General features: G+C 64.6%; 1 protein-coding gene across 1 annotated transcript in view; it reads left to right on the forward strand.

Moving 5' to 3' along the window:
• IFT172 (intraflagellar transport 172) overlaps positions 1-18,841 on the forward strand; it is a 129,116-nt gene that overhangs the window by 88,885 nt on the left and 21,390 nt on the right. Inside the window, exons 34-35 of the mRNA XM_030554343.1 lie at positions 18,104-18,213; positions 18,497-18,752. Of these exons, the coding sequence (XP_030410203.1) occupies positions 18,104-18,213; positions 18,497-18,752 (366 nt within the window). The remainder of the gene's footprint in view (positions 1-18,103; positions 18,214-18,496; positions 18,753-18,841) is intronic.

The raw sequence follows: 18,841 nt of genomic DNA on the forward strand, positions 1-18,841 counted from the left end.
CCCCCCCATCATCACCCCCGAGAGCTCAGTGTCTGGGCAGGGAACCCCCCCATCATCCCGCCCGAGAGCTCAGAGTCTGGGCAGGGAACCCCCCATCATCCCCCCGAGAGCTCAGAGTCTGGGCAGGGAACCTCCCATCATCCCCCCCGAGAGCTCAGTGTCTGGGCAGAGAACCACCCATCATCCCCCCGAGAGCTCAGTGTCTGGGCAGGGAACCCCCCATCATTCCCCCCCGAGACCTCAGTGTCTGGGCAGGGAACCCCCCATCATCCCCCCCGAGAGCTCAGTGTCTGGGCAGGGAACCCCCCATCATCCCCCCCGAGAGCTCAGTGTCTGGGCAGGGAACCCCCCCATCATCCCCCCCAAGAGCTCAGTGTCTGGGCAGGGAACCCCCCATCATCCCCCCCGAGAGCTCAGAGTCTGGGCAGTGAACCCCCCCATCGTCCCCCCGAGAGCTCAGTGTCTGGGCAGGGAACCCCCCCATCATCCCCCTCGAGAGCTCAGTGTCTGGGCAGGGAACCCCCCATCATCCCCCCAAGAGCTCAGTGTCTGGGCAGGGAACCCCCCCATCATCACCCCCAAGAGCTCAGTGTCTGGGCAGGGAACCCCCCCCATCATCCCCCCGAGAGCTCAGAGTCTGGGCAGGGAACCTCCCATCATCCCCCCCGAGAGCTCAGTGTCTGGGCAGGGAACCCCCCCATCATCCCCCCCGAGAGCTCAGAGTCTGGGCACGGAACGCCCCCATCATCCCCCCCGAGAGCTCAGTGTCTGGGCAGGGAACCCCCCATCATCCCCCCCGAGAGCTCAGTGTCTGGGCAGGGAACCCCCCCATCATCCCCCCCGAGAGCTCAGAGTCTGAGCAGGGAACCCCCCCATCATCCTCCCCGAGAGCTCAGAGTCTCGGCAGGGAATCTCCCATCATCCCCCCCGAGAGCTCAGAGTCTGGGCAGGGAACCCCCCATCATCCCCCCCAGAGCTCAGTGTCTGGGTAGGAAACCCCCCATCATCCCCCCCGAGAGCTCAGAGTCTGGGCAGGGAACCCCCCATCATCCCCCCCAGAGCTCAGTGTCTGGGCAGGGAACCCCCCATCATCCTCCCGAGAGGTCAGTGTCTGGGCAGGGAACCCCCCCATCATCACCCCCAAGAGCTCAGTGTCTGAGCAGGGAACCCCCCCATCATCCTCCCCGAGAGCTCAGAGTCTCGGCAGGGAACCTCCCATCATCCTCCTGAGAGCTCAGTGTCTGGGCAGGGAACCTCCCATCATCCACCCGAGAGCTCAGTGTCTGGGCAGAGAACCTCCCATCATCCCCCCGAGAGCTCAGTGTCTGGGCAGGGAACCTCCCATCATGCCCCCCGAGAGCTCAGTGTCTGGGCAGGGAACCCCCCATCATCCCCCTGAGAGCTCAGTGTCTGGGTAGGAAACCCCCCATCATCCCCCCGAGAGCTCAGTGTCTGGACAGGGAACCCCCCCATCATCACCCCCAAGAGCTCAGAGTCTGGGCAGGGAACCCCCCATCATCCCCCCCAGAGCTCAGTGTCTGGGCAGGGAACCCCCCATCATCCTCCCGAGAGGTCAGTGTCTGGGCAGGGAACCCCCCCATCATCACCCCCAAGAGCTCAGTGTCTGAGCAGGGAACCCCCCCATCATCCTCCCCGAGAGCTCAGAGTCTCGGCAGGGAACCTCCCATCATCCTCCTGAGAGCTCAGTGTCTGGGCAGGGAACCCCCCATCATCCCCCCGAGAGCTCAGTGTCTGGGCAGGGAACCTCCCATCATCCCCCCGAGAGCTCAGTGTCTGGGCAGGGAACCCCCCCATCATCACCCCAAGAGCTCAGTGTCTGGGCAGGGAACCCCCCATCATCCCCCCCGAGAGCTCAGTGTCTGGGCAGCGAACCCCCCCATCATCCTCCTGAGACCTCAGTGTCTGGGTAGGGAACCCCCCCATCATCCCCCCGAGAGCTCAGTGTCTGGGCAGGGAACCCCCCCATCATCCCCCCGAGAGCTCAGTGTCTGGGCAGGGAACCCCCCCCATCATCCCCCCGAGAGCTCAGTGTCTGGGCAGGGAACCCCCCATCATCCCCCCGAGAGCTCAGTGTCTGGGCAGGGAACCCCCCATCATCCCCCCCAAGAGCTTAGTGTCTGGGCAGGGAACCTCCCATCATCTCCCCGAGAGCTCAGTGTCTGGGCAGGGAACCCCCCATCATCCCCCCCGAGAGCTCAGTTTCTGGGCAGGGAACCCCCCATCATCCCCCCCGAGCGCTCAGAGTCTGAGCATGGAACCCCCCCCCATCATCACCCCCGAGAGCTCAGTGTCTGGGCAGGGAACCCCCCCATCATCACCCCCGAGAGCTCAGTGTCTGGGCAGGGAACCCCCCCATCATCCCGCCCGAGAGCTCAGAGTCTGGGCAGGGAACCCCCCATCATCCCCCCGAGAGCTCAGAGTCTGGGCAGGGAACCTCCCATCATCCCCCCCGAGAGCTCAGTGTCTGGGCAGAGAACCACCCATCATCCCCCCGAGAGCTCAGTGTCTGGGCAGGGAACCCCCCATCATTCCCCCCCGAGACCTCAGTGTCTGGGCAGGGAACCCCCCATCATCCCCCCGAGAGCTCAGTGTCTGGGCAGGGAACCCCCCATCATCCCCCCCGAGAGCTCAGTGTCTGGGCAGGGAACCCCCCCATCATCCCCCCCAAGAGCTCAGTGTCTGGGCAGGGAACCCCCCATCATCCCCCCCGAGAGCTCAGAGTCTGGGCAGTGAACCCCCCCATCGTCCCCCCGAGAGCTCAGTGTCTGGGCTGGGAACCCCCCCATCATCCCCCTCGAGAGCTCAGTGTCTGGGCAGGGAACCCCCCATCATCCCCCCAAGAGCTCAGTGTCTGGGCAGGGAACCCCCCCCATCATCCCCCTCGAGAGCTCAGTGTCTGGGCAGGGAACCCCCCCCCATCATCCCCCTCGAGAGCTCAGTGTCTGGGCAGGGAACCCCCCATCCTCACCCCCAAGAGCTCAGTGTCTGGGCAGGGAACCCCCCCCATCATCCCCCCCGAGAGCTCAGAGTCTGGGCAGGGAACCTCCCATCATCCCCCCCGAGAGCTCAGTGTCTGGGCAGGGAACCCCCCCATCATCCCCCCCCGAGAGCTCAGAGTCTGGGCACGGAACCCCCCCATCATCCCCCCCGAGAGCTCAGTGTCTGGGCAGGGAACCCCCCATCATCCCCCCTGAGAGCTCAGTGTCTGGGCAGGGAACCCCCCCATCATCCCCCCCGAGAGCTCAGAGTCTGGGCACGGAACGCCCCCATCATCCCCCCCGAGAGCTCAGTGTCTGAGCAGGGAACCCCCCCATCATCCTCCCCGAGAGCTCAGAGTCTCGGCAGGGAATCTCCCATCATCCCCCCCGAGAGCTCAGAGTCTGGGCAGGGAACCCCCCATCATCCCCCCCAGAGCTCAGAGTCTGGGTAGGAAACCCCCCATCATCCCCCCCGAGAGCTCAGTGTCTGGGCAGGGAACCCCCCATCATCCCCCCCAGAGCTCAGTGTCTGGGCAGGGAACCCCCCATCATCCTCCCGAGAGGTCAGTGTCTGGGCAGGGAACCCCCCCATCATCACCCCCAAGAGCTCAGTGTCTGAGCAGGGAACCCCCCCATCATCCTCCCCGAGAGCTCAGAGTCTCGGCAGGGAATCTCCCATCATCCTCCTGAGAGCTCAGTGTCTGGGCAGGGAACCTCCCATCATCCACCCGAGAGCTCAGTGTCTGGGCAGAGAACCTCCCATCATCCCCCCGAGAGCTCAGTGTCTGGGCAGGGAACCCCCCATCATTCCCCGGAGAGCTTAGTGTCTGGGCAGGGAACCCCCCCATCCTCCCCCCCTAGAGCTCAGTGTCTGGGCAGGGAACCCCCCATCATCCCCCCGAGAGCTCAGTGTCTGGGCAGGGAACCTCCCATCATCCCCCCGAGAGCTCAGTGTCTGGGCAGGGAACCCCCCCATCATCACCCCAAGAGCTCAGTGTCTGGGCAGGGAACCCCCCATCATCCCCCCCGAGAGCTTAGTGTCTGGGCAGGAACCCCCCCATCATCCCCCCCGAGAGCTCAGAGTCTGGGCAGGGAACCCCCCCGTCATCCCCCCGGGAGCTCAGAGTCTGGGCAGGGAACCTCCCATCATCCCCCCCCGAGAGCTCAGAGTCTGGTCAGGGAACCCCGCATCATCCCCCCCCAAGAGCTCAGTGTCTGGGCAGGGAACCCCGCATCATCCCCCCCGAGAGCTCAGTGTCTGGGCAGGGAACCCCCCATCATCCCCCTGAGAGCTCAGTGTCTGGGTAGGAAATCCCCCATCATCACCCCCAAGAGCTCAGTGTCTGGGCAGGGAACCCCCCCATCATCACCCCCAAGAGCTCAGTGTTTGGCCAGGGAACCCCCCCATCATCCCCCCCGAGAGCTCAGAGTCTGGGCAGGGAACCCCCCATCATGCCCCCCGAGAGCTCAGTGTCTGGGCAGGGAACCCCCCATCATCCCCCTGAGAGCTCAGTGTCTGGGTAGGAAACCCCCCATCATCCCCCCGAGAGCTCAGTGTCTGGACAGGGAACCCCCCCATCATCACCCCCAAGAGCTCAATGTCTGGTCAGGGAACCCCCCCATCATCACCCCCAAGAGCTCAGTGTCTGGGCAGGGAACCCCCCATCATCCCCCCGAGAGCTCAGTGTCTGGGCAGCGAACCCCCCCATCATCCTCCTGAGACCTCAGTGTCTGGGCAGGGAACTTCCCAACATCCCCCCCGAGAGCTCAGTGTCTGGGCAGGGAACCCCCCCCCATCACCCCAAAGAGCTCAGTGTCTGGGCAGGGAACCCCCCATCATCCCCCCCGGGAGCTAAGAGTCTGGGGAGGGAACCTCCCATCATCCCCCCCCGAGAGCTCAGTGTCTGGGCAGGGAACCCCCCATCATCCCCCCAGAGCTCAGTGTCTGGGTAGGAAACCCCCCATCATGCCCCCGAGAGCTCAGTGTCTGGGCAGGGAACCCCCCCATCATCACCTTCAAGAGCTCAGTGTCTGGGCAGGGAACACCCCCCATCATCACCCCCAAGAGCTCAGTGTCTGGGCAGGGAATCCCCCCATCATCACCCCCAATAGCTCAGTGTCTGGGTAGGAAACCCCGCATCATCCCCCCGAGAGCTCAGTGTCTGGGCAGGGAACCCCCCATCATCCCCCCCGAGAGCTCAGAGTCTGAGCAGGGAACCCCCCCATCATCACCCCCAAGAGCTCAGTGTCTGGGCGGGGAACCCCCCCATCATGCCCCCGAGAGCTCAGTGTCTGGGCAGGGAACCCCCCCATCATCCCCCCGAGAGCTCAGTGTCTGGGCAGGAAACCCCCTATCATCCCGCCGAGAGCTCAGTGTCTGGGCAGGGAACCCCCCATCATCCCCCTCGGGAGCTCAGAGTCTGGCCAGGGAACCTCCCGTCATCCCCCCCAAGAGCTCAGTGTCTGAGCAGGGAACCTCCCCATCATCACCCCCGAGAGCTCAGTGTCTGGGCAGGGAACCCCCCCATCATTCCCCCTGAGTGCTCAGAGTCTGGGGAGGGAACCCCCCATCATCCCCCCCGAGAGCTCAGTGTCTGGGCAGGGAACCCCCCATCATCCCCCCGAGAGCTCAGTGTCTAGGTAGGAAACCCCCCATCATGCCCCCGAGATCTCAGTGTCTGGACAGGGAACCCCCCCATCATCACTCCCAAGAGCTCAGTGTCTGGGCAGGGAACACCCCCCATCATCACCCCCAAGAGCTCAGTGTCTGGGCAGGGAACCCCCCCATCATTCCCCCCAAGAGCTCAGTGTCTGGCCAAGGAACCCCCCCATCATCCCCCCGAGAGCTCAGTGTCTGGGCAGGGAACCCCCCCATCATTCCCCCCAAGAGCTCAGTGTCTGGCCAAGGCACCCCCCCATCATCCCCCCGAGAGCTCAGTGTCTGGGCAGGGAACACCCCATCATTCCCCCCCGAGATCTCAGTGTCTGGGCAGAGAACCTCCCATCATCCCCCCGAGAGCTCAGTGTCTGGGCAGGGAACCTCCCATCATGCCCCCCGAGAGCTCAGTGTCTGGGCAGGGAACCCCCCATCATCCCCCTGAGAGCTCAGTGTCTGGGTAGGAAACCCCCCATCATCCCCCCGAGAGCTCAGTGTCTGGACAGGGAACCCCCCCATCATCACCCCCAAGAGCTCAGTGTCTGGTCAGGGAACCCCCCTATCATCACCCCCAAGAGCTCAGTGTCTGGGCAGGGAACCCCCCATCATCCCCCCGAGAGCTCAGTGTCTGGGCAGCGAACCCCCGCATCATCCTCCTGAGACCTCAGTGTCTGGGCAGGGAACTTCCCAACATCCCCCCCCGAGAGCTCAGTGTCTGGGCAGGGAACCCCCCCCATCACCCCAAAGAGCTCAGTGTCTGGGCAGAGAACCCCCCATCATCCCCCCCGGGAGCTAAGAGTCTGGGGAGGGAACCTCCCATCATCCCCCCCCCGAGAACTCAGTGTCTGGGCAGGGAACCCCCCATCATCCCCCCCAGAGCTCAGTGTCTGGGTAGGAAACCCCCCATCATGCCCCCGAGAGCTCAGTGTCTGGGCAGGGAACCCCCCCATCATCACCCTCAAGAGCTCAGTGTCTGGGCAGGGAACACCCCCCATCATCACCCCCAAGAGCTCAGTGTCTGGGCAGGGAATCCCCCCATCATCACCCCCAATAGCTCAGTGTCTGGGCAGGAAACCCCCCCATCATCCCCCCGAGAGCTCAGTGTCTGGGTAGGAAACCCCGCATCATCCCCCCGAGAGCTCAGTGTCTGGGCAGGGAACCCGCCATCATCCCCCCGAGAGCTCAGAGTCTGAGCAGGGAACCCCCCCATCATCACCCCCAAGAGCTCAGTGTCCGGGCAGGGAACCCCCCCATCATCCCCCCGAGAGCTCAGTGTCTGGGCAGGGAACCCCCCCATCATCACCCCGAGAGCTCAGTGTCTGGGCAGGAAACCCCCCATCATCCCGCCGAGAGCTCAGTGTCTGGCCAGGGAACCTCCCCATCATCACCCCCGAGAGCTCAGTGTCTGGGCAGGGAACCCCCCCATCATTCCCCCTGAGAGCTCAGAGTCTGGGCAGGGAACCCCCAATCATCTCCCCCGAGAGCTCAGTGTCTGGGCAGGGAACCCCCCATCATCCCCCCGAGAGCTCAGTGTCTAGGTAGGAAACCCCCCATCATGCCCCCGAGAGCTCAGTGTCTGGACAGGGAACCCCCCCATCATCACTCCCAAGAGCTCAGTGTCTGGGCAGGGAACACCCCCCATCATCACCCCCAAGAGCTCAGTGTCTGGGCAGGGAACCCCCCCATCATTCCCCCCAAGAGCTCAGTGTCTGGCCAAGGAACCCCCCCATCATCCCCCCGAGAGCTCAGTGTCTGGGCAGGGAACCCCCCCATCATTCCCCCCAAGAGCTCAGTGTCTGGCCAAGGCACCCCCCCATCATCCCGCCGAGAGCTCAGTGTCTGGGCAGGGAACACCCCATCATTCCCCTCCGAGAGCTCAGTGTCTGGGTAGGAAACCCCGCATCATCCCCCCGAGAGCTCAGTGTCTGGGCAGGGAACCCCCCATCATCCCCCCCAAGAGCTCAGAGTCTGAGCAGGGAACCCCCCATCATCACCCCCGAGAGCTCAGTGTCTGGGCAGGGAACCCCCCATCATGACCCCCAAGAGCTCCGTGTCTCAGCAGGGAACCCCCCCATCATCCCCTCCGGGAGCTCAGTGTCTGGGCAGGGAAGCCCCCATCATCCTCCTGAGAGCTCAGTGTCTGGGCAGGGAACCTCCCATCATCCCCCCCGAGAGCTCAGTGTCAGGGCAGGGAACCCCCCCATCATCACCCCCAAGAGCTCAGTGTCTGGGCAGGGAACCCCCCGTCATCCCCCCCGGGAGCTCAGAGTCTGGGCAGGGAACCTCCCATCATCCCCCCCGAGAGCTCAGTGTCTGGGCAGGGAACCCCCCATCATCCCCCCGAGAGCTCAGTGTCTGGGTAGGAAACCCCCCATCATGACCCCGAGAGCTCAGTGTCTGGGCAGGGAACCCCCCCATCATCACCCCCAAGAGCTCAGCATATGGGCAGGGAACCCCCCCATCATGACCCCCAAGAGCTCAGTGTCTGGGCAGGGAACCCCCCCATCATCCCCCCTAGAGCTCAGTGTCTGGGTAGGAAACCCCCCATCCCCCCGAGAGCTCAGAGTCTGAGTAGGGAACCCCCCATCCTCCCCCCCGGGAGCTCAGTGTCTGGGCAGGGAACCCCCCCATCATCCCCCCCCCCGAGAGCTCAGAGTCTGGCCAGGGAACCTCCCCATCATCACCCCCGAGAGCTCAGTGTCTGGGCAGGGAACCCCCCCATCATTCCCCCTGAGAGCTCAGAGTCTGGGCAGGGAACCCCCCATCATCTCCCCCGAGAGCTCAGTGTCTGGGCAGGGAACCCCCCATCATCCCCCCGAGAGCTCAGTGTCTAGGTAGGAAACCCCCCATCATGCCCCCGAGAGCTCAGTGTCTGGACAGGGAACCCCCCCATCATCACTCCCAAGAGCTCAGTGTCTGGGCAGGGAACACCCCCCATCATCACCCCCAAGAGCTCAGTGTCTGGGCAGGGAACCCCCCCATCATTCCCCCCAAGAGCTCAGTGTCTGGCCAAGGAACCCCCCCATCATCCCCCCGAGAGCTCAGTGTCTGGGCAGGGAACCCCCCCATCATTCCCCCCAAGAGCTCAGTGTCTGGCCAAGGCACCCCCCCATCATCCCGCCGAGAGCTCAGTGTCTGGGCAGGGAACACCACATCATTCCCCTCCGAGAGCTCAGTGTCTGGGTAGGAAACGCCGCATCATCCCCCCGAGAGCTCAGTGTCTGGGCAGGGAACCCCCCATCATCCCCCCCAAGAGCTCAGAGTCTGAGCAGGGAACCCCCCCATCATCACCCCTGAGAGCTCAGTGTCTGGGCAGGGAACCCCCCATCATCCCCCCCAAGAGCTCAGAGTCTGAGCAGGGAACCCCCCCATCATCACCCCCGAGAGCTCAGTGTCTGGGCAGGGAACCCCCCATTATGACCCCCAAGAGCTCCGTGTCTCAGCAGGGAACCCCCCCATCATCCCCCCCGAGAGCTCAGTGTCTGGGCAGGGAACCCCCGCATCATCCCCTCCGGGAGCTCAGTGTCTGGGCAGGGAAGCCCCCATCATCCTCCTGAGAGCTCAGTGTCTGGGCAGGGAACCTCCCATCATCCCCCCCGAGAGCTCAGTGTCAGGGCAGGGAACCCCCCCATCATCACCCCCAAGAGCTCAGTGTCTGGGCAGGGAACCCCCCATCATCCCCCCCGGGAGCTCAGAGTCTGGGCAGGGAACCTCCCATCATCCCCCCCGAGAGCTCAGTGTCTGGGCAGGGAACCCCCCATCATCCCCCCGAGAGCTCAGTGTCTGGGTAGGAAACCCCCCATCATGCCCCCGAGAGCTCAGTGTCTGGGCAGGGAACCCCCCCATCATCACCCCCAAGAGCTCAGCATATGGGCAGGGAACCCCCCCATCATGACCCCCAAGAGCTCAGTGTCTGGGCAGGGAACCCCCCCATCATCCCCCCTAGAGCTCAGTGTCTGGGTAGGAAACCCCCCCATCATCCCCCCGAGAGCTCAGAGTCTGAGCAGGGAACCCCCCATCCTCCCCCCCGGGAGCTCAGTGTCTGGGCAGGGAACCCCCCCATCATCCCCCCCCCCGAGAGCTCAGTGTCTGGGTAGGAAACCCCCCATCATCCTCCTGAGAGCTCAGTGTCTGGGCAGGGAACCCCCCCATCATCCCCCCTGAGAGCTCAATGTCTGGGCAGGGATCCCCCCCATCATCCCCCCGAGAGCTCAGTGTCTGGGCAGGGAACCCCCCATTATGCCCCCCGAGAGCTCAGTGTCTGGGCAGGGAACCTCCCATCATCCCCCCAAGAGCTCAGTGTCTGGGCAGGGAACCCCCCATCATCCCCCCGAGAGGTCAGTGTCTGGGCAGGGAACCCCCCATCATCCCCCCCGGGAGCTCAGTGTCTGGCCAGTGAACCCTCCCATCACCCCCCCCCCCCCGAGAGCTCAGTGTCTGGGCAGGGAACCCCCCCATCATCCCCCCGAGAGCTCAGTGTCTGGGCAGGGAACCCCCCCATCATCACCCCCGAGAGCTCAGTGTCTGGGCAGGGAACCTCCCATCATCTCCCCAAGAGTTCAGTGTCTGGGCAGGGAACCCCCCCCATCATCCTCCCCGAGAGGTCAGTGTCTGGGCAGGGAACCCCCCCATCATCCCCCCCGAGAGCTCAGTGTCTGGGCAGGGAATCCCCCCACCATCCCCCCCGAGAGCTCAGAGTCTGGGCAGGGAACCCCCCCATCATCACCCCCGAGAGCTCAGTGTCTGGGCAGGGAACCTCCCATCATCTCCCCAAGAGTTCAGTGTCTGGGCAGGGAATCCCCCCATCATCCCCCCTGAGAGCTCAGTGTCTGGGCAGGGAACCCCCCCATCATCACCCCTGAGAGCTCAGTGTCTGGGCAGGGAACCCCCCATCATCACCCCGAGAGCTCAGTTTCTGGGAAGGGAACCCCCCCATCATCACCCCCGAGAGCTCAGTGTCTGGGCAGGGACTCCCCAACATCCCCCCCGGGAGCTCAGTGTCTGGGCAGGGAACCCCCCCATCATCCCCCCTCCGAGAGCTCAGTGTCTGGGTAGGAAATCCCCCATCATCCTCCTGAGAGCTCAGTGTCTGGGCAGGGAACCCCCCCATCATCACCCCTAGAGCTCAGTGTCTGGGTAGGAAACCCCCCATCATCCCCCCGAGAGCTCAGAGTCTGAGCAGGGAACCCCCCATCCTCCCCCCCGGGAGCTCAGTGTCTGGGCAGGGAACCCCCCCATCATCCCCCCCCCCGAGAGCTCAGTGTCTGGGTAGGAAACCCCCCATCATCCTCCTGAGAGCTCAGTGTCTGGGCAGGGAACCCCCCCATCATCCCCCCTGAGAGCTCTATGTCTGGGCAGGGAACCCCCCCATCATCCCCCCGAGAGCTCAGTGTCTGGGCAGGGAACCCCCCATTATGCCCCCCGAGAGCTCAGTGTCTGGGCAGGGAACCTCCCATCATCCCCCCAAGAGCTCAGTGTCTGGGCAGGGAACCCCCCATCATCCCCCCGAGAGGTCAGTGTCTGGGCAGGGAACCCCCCATCATCCCCCCCGGGAGCTCAGTGTCTGGCCAGGGAACCCTCCCATCACCCCCCCCGAGAGCTCAGTGTCTGGGCAGGGAACCCCCCCATCATCCCCCCGAGAGCTCAGTGTCTGGGCAGGGAACCCCCCCATCATCACCCCCGAGAGCTCAGTGTCTGGGCAGGGAACCTCCCATCATCTCCCCAAGAGTTCAGTGTCTGGGCAGGGAACCCCCCCCATCATCCTCCCCGAAAGGTCAATGTCTGGGCAGGGAACCCCCCCATCATCCCCCCCGAGAGTTCAGTGTCTGGGCAGGGAATCCCCCCACCATCCCCCCCGAGAGCTCAGAGTCTGGGCAGGGAACCTCCCATCATCCCCCCTGAGAGCTCAGTGTCTGGGCAGGGAACCCCCCCATCATCACCCCTGAGAGCTCAGTGTCTGGGCAGGGAACCCCCCATCATCACCCCGAGAGCTCAGTTTCTGGGAAGGGAACCCCCCCATCATCACCCCCGAGAGCTCAGTGTCTGGGCAGGGAACTCCCCAACATCCCCCCCGGGAGCTCAGTGTCTGGGCAGGGAACCCCCCCATCATCCCCCCTCCGAGAGCTCAGTGTCTGGGTAGGAAATCCCCCATCATCCTCCTGAGAGCTCAGTGTCTGGGCAGGGAACCCCCCCATCATCCCCCCTGAGAGCCCAATGTCTGGGCAGGGAACCCCCCCATCATCCCCCCGAGAGCTCAGTGTCTTGGCAGGGAACCCCCCATTTTGCCCCCCGAGAGCTCAGTGTCTGGGCAGGGAACTTCCCATCATCCCCCCAAGAGCTCAGTGTCTGGGCAGGGAACCCCCCCATCACCCCCCCTGAGAGCTCAGTGTCTCGGTAGGAAACCCCCCATCATCCTCCTGATAGCTCAGTGTCTGGCCAGGGAACCCCCCCATCATCCCCCCGAGAGCTCAGTGTCTGGGCAGGGAACCCCCCCATCAGCCCCCCGATAGCTCAGTGCCTGGGCAGGGAACCCCCCCATCATCGCCCCCGAGAGCTCAGAGTCTGGGCAGGGAACCCCCCCATCATCCCCCCGAGAGCTCAGTGTCTGGGCAGGGAACCCCCCATCATCCCCCCCGAGATGTCAGTATCTGGGCAGGGAACCTCCCATCATCCCCCCAAGAGCTCAGTGTCTGGGCAGGGAATCCCACCATCATCCCCCCGAGAGCTCAGTGTCTGGGCAGGGAACCCTCCCATCATCCCCCCGAGAGCTCAGAGTCTGAGCAGGGAACGCCCCATCATCCCCCCGAGAGCTCAGAGTCTGAGCAGGGAACCCCCCATCATCCCCCCGAGAGCTCAGTGTCTGGGCAGGGAACCTCCCATCATCCCCCCCGAGAGCTCAGTGTCTGGGTAGGAAACCCCGCATCATCCCCCCGAGAGCTCAGTGTCTGGGCAGGGAACCCCCCATCATCCCCCCCGAGAGCTCAGAGTCTGAGCAGGGAACCCCCCCATCATCACCCCTGAGAGCTCAGTGTCTGGGCAGGGAACCCCCCATCATCCCCCCCAAGAGCTCAGAGTCTGAGCAGGGAACCCCCCCATCATCCCCCCGAGAGCTCAGTGTCTGGGCAGGGAACCCCCCATCATGACCCCCAAGAGCTCCGTGTCTCAGCAGGGAACCCCCCCATCATCCCCCCCCGAGAGCTCAGTGTCTGGGCAGGGAACCCCCGCATCATCCCCTCCGGGAGCTCAGTGTCTGGGCAGGGAAGCCCCCATCATCCTCCTGAGAGCTCAGTGTCTGGGCAGGGAACCTCCCATCATCCCCCCCGAGAGCTCAGTGTCAGGGCAGGGAACCCCCCCATCATCACCCCCAAGAGCTCAGTGTCTGGGCAGGGAACCCCCCATCATCCCCCCCGGGAGCTCAGAGTCTGGGCAGGGAACCTCCCATCATCCCCCCCGAGAGCTCAGTGTCTGGGCAGGGAACCCCCCATCATGCCCCCGAGAGCTCAGTGTCTGGGCAGGGAACCCCCCCATCATCACCCCCAAGAGCTCAGCATATGGGCAGGGAACCCTCCCATCATGACCCCCAAGAGCTCAGTGTCTGGGCAGGGAACCCCCCCATCATCCCCCCTAGAGCTCAGTGTCTGGGTAGGAAACCCCCCATCATCCCCCCGAGAGCTCAGAGTCTGTGCAGGGAACCCCCCATCCTCCCCCCCGGGAGCTCAGTGTCTGGGCAGGGAACCCCCCCATCATTCCCCCCCCCGAGAGCTCAGAGTCTGGCCAGGGAACCTCCCCATCATCACCCCCGAGAGCTCAGTGTCTGGGCAGGGAACCCCCCCATCATTCCCCCTGAGAGCTCAGAGTCTGGGCAGGGAACCCCCCATCATCCCCCCCGAGAGCTCAGTGTCTGGACAGGGAACCCCCCCATCATCACTCCCAAGAGCTCAGTGTCTGGGCAGGGAACACCCCCCATCATCACCCCCAAGAGCTCAGTGTCTGGGCAGGGAACCCCCCCATCATTCCCCCCAAGAGCTCAGTGTCTGGCCAAGGAACCCCCCCATCATCCCCCCGAGAGCTCAGTGTCTGGGCAGGGAACCCCCCCATCATTCTCCCCAAGAGCTCAGTGTCTGGCCAAGGCACCCCCCCATCATCCCGCCGAGAGCTCAGTGTCTGGGCAGGGAACACCCCATCATTCCCCCCCGAGAGCTCAGTGTCTGGGTAGGAAACCCCGCATCATCCCCCCGAGAGCTCAGTGTCTGGGCAGGGAACCCCCCATCATCCCCCCCGAGAGCTCAGAGTCTGAGCAGGGAACCCCCCCATCATCACCCCTGAGAGCTCAGTGTCTGGGCAGGGAACCCCCCATCATCCCCCCCATGAGCTCAGAGTCTGAGCAGGGAACCCCCCCATCATCACCCCCGAGAGCTCAGTGTCTGGGCAGGGAACCCCCCATCATGACCCCCAAGAGCTCCGTGTCTCAGCAGGGAACCCCCCCATCATCCCCCCCGAGAGCTCAGTGTCTGGGCAGGGAACCCCCGCATCATCCCCTCCGGGAGCTCAGTGTCTGGGCAGGGAAGCCACCATCATCCTCCTGAGAGCTCAGTGTCTGGGCAGGGAACCTCCCATCATCCCCCCCGAGAGCTCAGTGTCAGGGCAGGGAACCCCCCCATCATCACCCCCAAGAGCTCAGTGTCTGGGCAGGGAACCCCCCATCATCCCCCCCGGGAGCTCAGAGTCTGGGCAGGGAACCTCCCATCATCCCCCCCGAGAGCTCAGTGTCTGGGCAGGGAACCCCCCATCATCCCCCCGAAAGCTCAGTGTCTGGGTAGGAAACCCCCCATCATGCCCCCGAGAGCTCAGTGTCTGGGCAGGGAACCCCCCCATCATCACCCCCAAGAGCTCAGCATATGGGCAGGGAACCCCCCCATCATGACCCCCAAGAGCTCAGTGTCTGGGCAGGGAACCCCCCCATCATCCCCCCTAGAGCTCAGTGTCTGGGTAGGAAACCCCCCATCATCCCCCCGAGAGCTCAGAGTCTGAGCAGGGAACCCCCCATCCTCCCCCCCGGGAGCTCAGTGTCTGGGCAGGGAACCCCCCCATCATCTCCCCCCCCCGAGAGCTCAGTGTCTGGGTACGAAACCCCCCATCATCCTCCTGAGAGCTCAGTGTCTGGGCAGGGAACCCCCCCATCATCCCCCCTGAGAGCTCAATGTCTGGGCAGGGAACCCCCCCATCATCCCCCCGAGAGCTCAGTGTCTGGGCAGGGAACCCCCCATTATGCCCCCCGAGAGCTCAGTGTCTGGGCAGGGAACCTCCCATCATCCCCCCAAGAGCTCAGTGTCTGGGCAGGGAACCCCCCATCATCCCCCCGAGAGGTCAGTGTCTGGGCAGGGAACCCCCATCATCCCCCCCGGGAGCTCAGTGTCTGGCCAGGGAACCCTCCCATCACCCCCCCCCGAGAGCTCAGTGTCTGGGCAGGGAACCCCCCCATCATCCCCCCGAGAGCTCAGTGTCTGGGCAGGGAACCCCTCATCATCACCCCCGAGAGCTCAGTGTCTGGGCAGGGAACCTCCCATCATCTCCCCAAGAGTTCAGTGTCTGGGCAGGGAACCCCCCCCATCATCCTCCCCAAGAGGTCAGTGTCTGGGCAGGGAACCCCCCCATCATCCCCCCCGAGAGCTCAGTGTCTGGGCAGGGAATCCCCCCACCATCCCCCCCGAGAGCTCAGAGTCTGGGCAGGGAACCTCCCATCATCCCCCCTGAGAGCTCAGTGTCTGGGCAGGGAACCCCCCCATCATCACCCCTGAGAGCTCAGTGTCTGGGCAGGGAACCCCCCATCATCACCCCGAGAGCTCAGTTTCTGGGAAGGGAACCCCCCCATCATCACCCCCGAGAGCTCAGTGTCTGGGCAGGGAACTCCCCAACATCCCCCCCGGGAGCTCAGTGTCTGGGCAGGGAACCCCCCCATCATCCCCCCTCCGAGAGCTCAGTGTCTGGGTAGGAAATCCCCCATCATCCTCCTGAGAGCTCAGTGTCTGGGCAGGGAACCCCCCCATCATCCCCCCTGAGAGCCCAATGTCTGGGCAGGGAACCCCCCCATCATCCCCCCGAGAGCTCAGTGTCTTGGCAGGGAACCCCCCATTTTGCCCCCCGAGAGTTCAGTGTCTGGGCAGGGAACCTCCCATCACCCCCCCTGAGAGCTCAGTGTCTGGGCAGGGAACCCCCCCATCATCACCCATGAGAGCTCAGTGTCTCGGTAGGAAACCCCCCATCATCCTCCTGATAGCTCAGTGTCTGGCCAGGGAACCCCCCCCATCATCCCCCCGAGAGCTCAGTGTCTGGGCAGGGAACCCCCCCATCATCCCCCCGATAGCTCAGTGCCTGGGCAGGGAACCCCCCCATCATCGCCCCCGAGAGCTCAGAGTCTGGGCAGGGAACCCCCCCATCATCCCCCCGAGAGCTCAGTGTCTGGGCAGGGAACCCCCCATCATCCCCCCCGAGAGGTCAGTGTCTGGGCAGGGAACCTCCCATCATCCCCCCAAGAGCTCAGTGTCTGGGCAGGGAATCCCCCCATCATCCCCCCGAGAGCTCAGTGTCTGGGCAGGGAACCCTCCCATCATCCCCCCGAGAGCTCAGAGTCTGAGCAGGGAACGCCCCATCATCCCCCCGAGAGCTCAGAGTCTGAGCAGGGAACCCCCCATCATCCCCCCGAGAGCTCAGTGTCTGGGCAGGGAACCTCCCATCATCCCCCCCGAGAGCTCAGTGTCTGGGTAGGGAACCCCCCCATCATCCCCCCCGAGAGCTCAGAGTCTGGGCAGGGAACCCCCCATCATCCCCCCCGGGAGCTCACTGTCTGGCCAGGGAACCCCCCCATCATCACCCCCGAGAGCTCAGTGTCTGGGCAGGGAACCTCCCATCATCCCCCCCGAGAGCTCAGAGTCTGAGCAGGGAACCCCCCCCATCATCCCCCCCGAGAGCTCAGTGTCTGGGCAGGGAACCCCCCCATCATCACCCCCGAGAGCTCAGTGTCTTGGCAGGGAACCCCCCCGTCATCTCCCCCGAGAGCTCAGAGTCTGGGCAGGGAACCTCCCATCATCCCCCCCGAGAGGTCAGTGTCTAGGCAGGGAACCCCCCCATCATACCCCCGAGAGCTCAGAGTCTGGGCAGGGAACCCCCCTATCATCCCCCCCGAGAGCTCAGTGTCTGGGCAGGGAACCCCCCCATCATCCCCCCCGGGAGCTCAGAATCTGGGCAGGGAACCTCCCATCATCCCCCCCGAGAGGTCAGTGTCTGGGCAGGGAACCCCCCCATCATCATCCCCGAGAGCTCAGTGTCTTGGCAGGGAACCCCCCCGTCATCCCCCCCGAGAGCTCAGAGTCTGGGCAGGGAACCCCCCCATCATCCCCCCGAGAGGTCAGTGTCTAGGCAGGGAACCCCCCATCATCACCCCCCGAGAGCTCAGAGTCTGGGCAGGGAACCCCCCCATCATCTCCCCCGGGAGCTCAGTGTCTGGGTAGGAAACCCCCCATCATCACCCCCGAGAGCTCAGAGTCTGGGCAGGGAACCTCCCATCGTCCCTCGTGAGAGCTCAGTGTCTGGGCAGGGAACCCCCCCATCATCTCCCCCGGGAGCTCAGTGTCTGGGTAGGAAACCCCCCATCATGCCCCCGAGAGCTCAGTGTCTGGGCAGGGAACCCCCCATCATCCCGCCCGGGAGCTCAGTGTCTGGGTAGGAATCCCCCCATCATCCTCCTGAGAGTTCAGTGTCTGGGCAGGGAACCCCCCCATCATCCCCCCTGAGAGCTCAGAGTCTGAGCAGGGAACCCCCCCATAATCCCCCCCCAGAGCTCAGTGTCTGGGTAGGAAACCCCCCATCATCCTCCTGAGATCTCAGTGTCTGGGCAGAGAACCCTCCCATCATCCCCCCGAGAGCTCAGAGTCTGAGCATGGAACCCCCCATCATCACCTCGAGAGCTCAGTGTCTGGGCAGGGAACCCCCCATCATCCCCCCGGAGAGCTCAGAGTCTGAGCAGGGAACCCCATCATCATCCCCCCGAGAGCTCAGTGTCTGGGTATGGAACCCCCCCATCATCCCCCCGGGAGCTCAATGTCTGGCCAGGGTACCCCCCCATCATCACCCCGGAGAGCTCAGTGTCTCTGTGAGGATCCACCTCCCCTGTCCCCCACCTGAGAACTCGGTCTGGGCCTGGAACCTACAACCCCTGCCCTGTGAGTAGCTAGGGGGGACCAGGGGGTTGGATCGGGAGGGGCTGTGGGTGTCGCTGTGGGGGGGGGGTGTTCACGAGGGGCTGTGGTGTCCCCTCCATGGTAGTAGCAGTGAAGGGGTGAGGGGCTGGATCAGGGGCCCTAGGGCAGGGCTGGATCAGCCCTGGGGTGCCTGGGAGCCCAGCAGGCGAGCAAAGACCCTCCCCACTGTGGCTCTGGTGTGTTTGGTGCAGGAGGCCGGCATGTGGAGCGACGCCCTGCGGACCTGTAAGGAGTACGTCCCCAGCCGGCTGGAGGTGCTGCAGGAGGAGTACGACAAGGAGGCTGCCAAGAAAGGGACCAGGTAGGCCAAGGTTGTTCGGCTGGGGGCGCTGGGCTGAGCCGGTGCAGGGACGTCCAGCCCTTGGCTGAGTTCCCGCTCCCTGCGGCGGGGCCTCAAAGCCTGTTGCGTGCTGCCTCCCTGAGCACTGGGCAGGGGCAGGAGACAGCACCAGCTGAATCTCTCTCCATCCCTACACCTGCCTCTCCCTGTGTGCAGGGCTCATGCCCAGGCCTGGCCCCTCCAGGATCCCTGCACCATCTCCCCGTGCCCAGCACAGGCTCACCTCCTGTGTTGGTCCTGGCAGAGGCGTGGAGGGCATGCTGGAGCAGGCCCGACAGTGGGAGCAGGCTGGGGAATACGCCAGGGCTGTGGACTGCTACCTGAAGATACAGGATCCCAGTAACAGCCAGCTGATGGAGAAGTGCTGGCTGAAGGTAAGTCCTGAGCCCCCACCCCTCCTCTGGTACCCCAGGGGTTCCCCCACCTCAAAGAGACACCATGCCCAACTCCCAAGTGACTCTGGGGGCTTCAGACTGACTGACACCCGAGAGATGAGCAGGGCACCAATGACCCATGAGGGCTCTGCCCCAAACAACCGCATCCCCTGGGGCCAGGGCCAGGATTGGACTCTCTGCGATGGCGTCCCTCC

This window comes from Gopherus evgoodei, chromosome 3 (genome assembly GCF_007399415.2).
Source record: "Gopherus evgoodei ecotype Sinaloan lineage chromosome 3, rGopEvg1_v1.p, whole genome shotgun sequence".
NCBI classification, from domain to species: domain Eukaryota; kingdom Metazoa; phylum Chordata; order Testudines; family Testudinidae; genus Gopherus; species Gopherus evgoodei.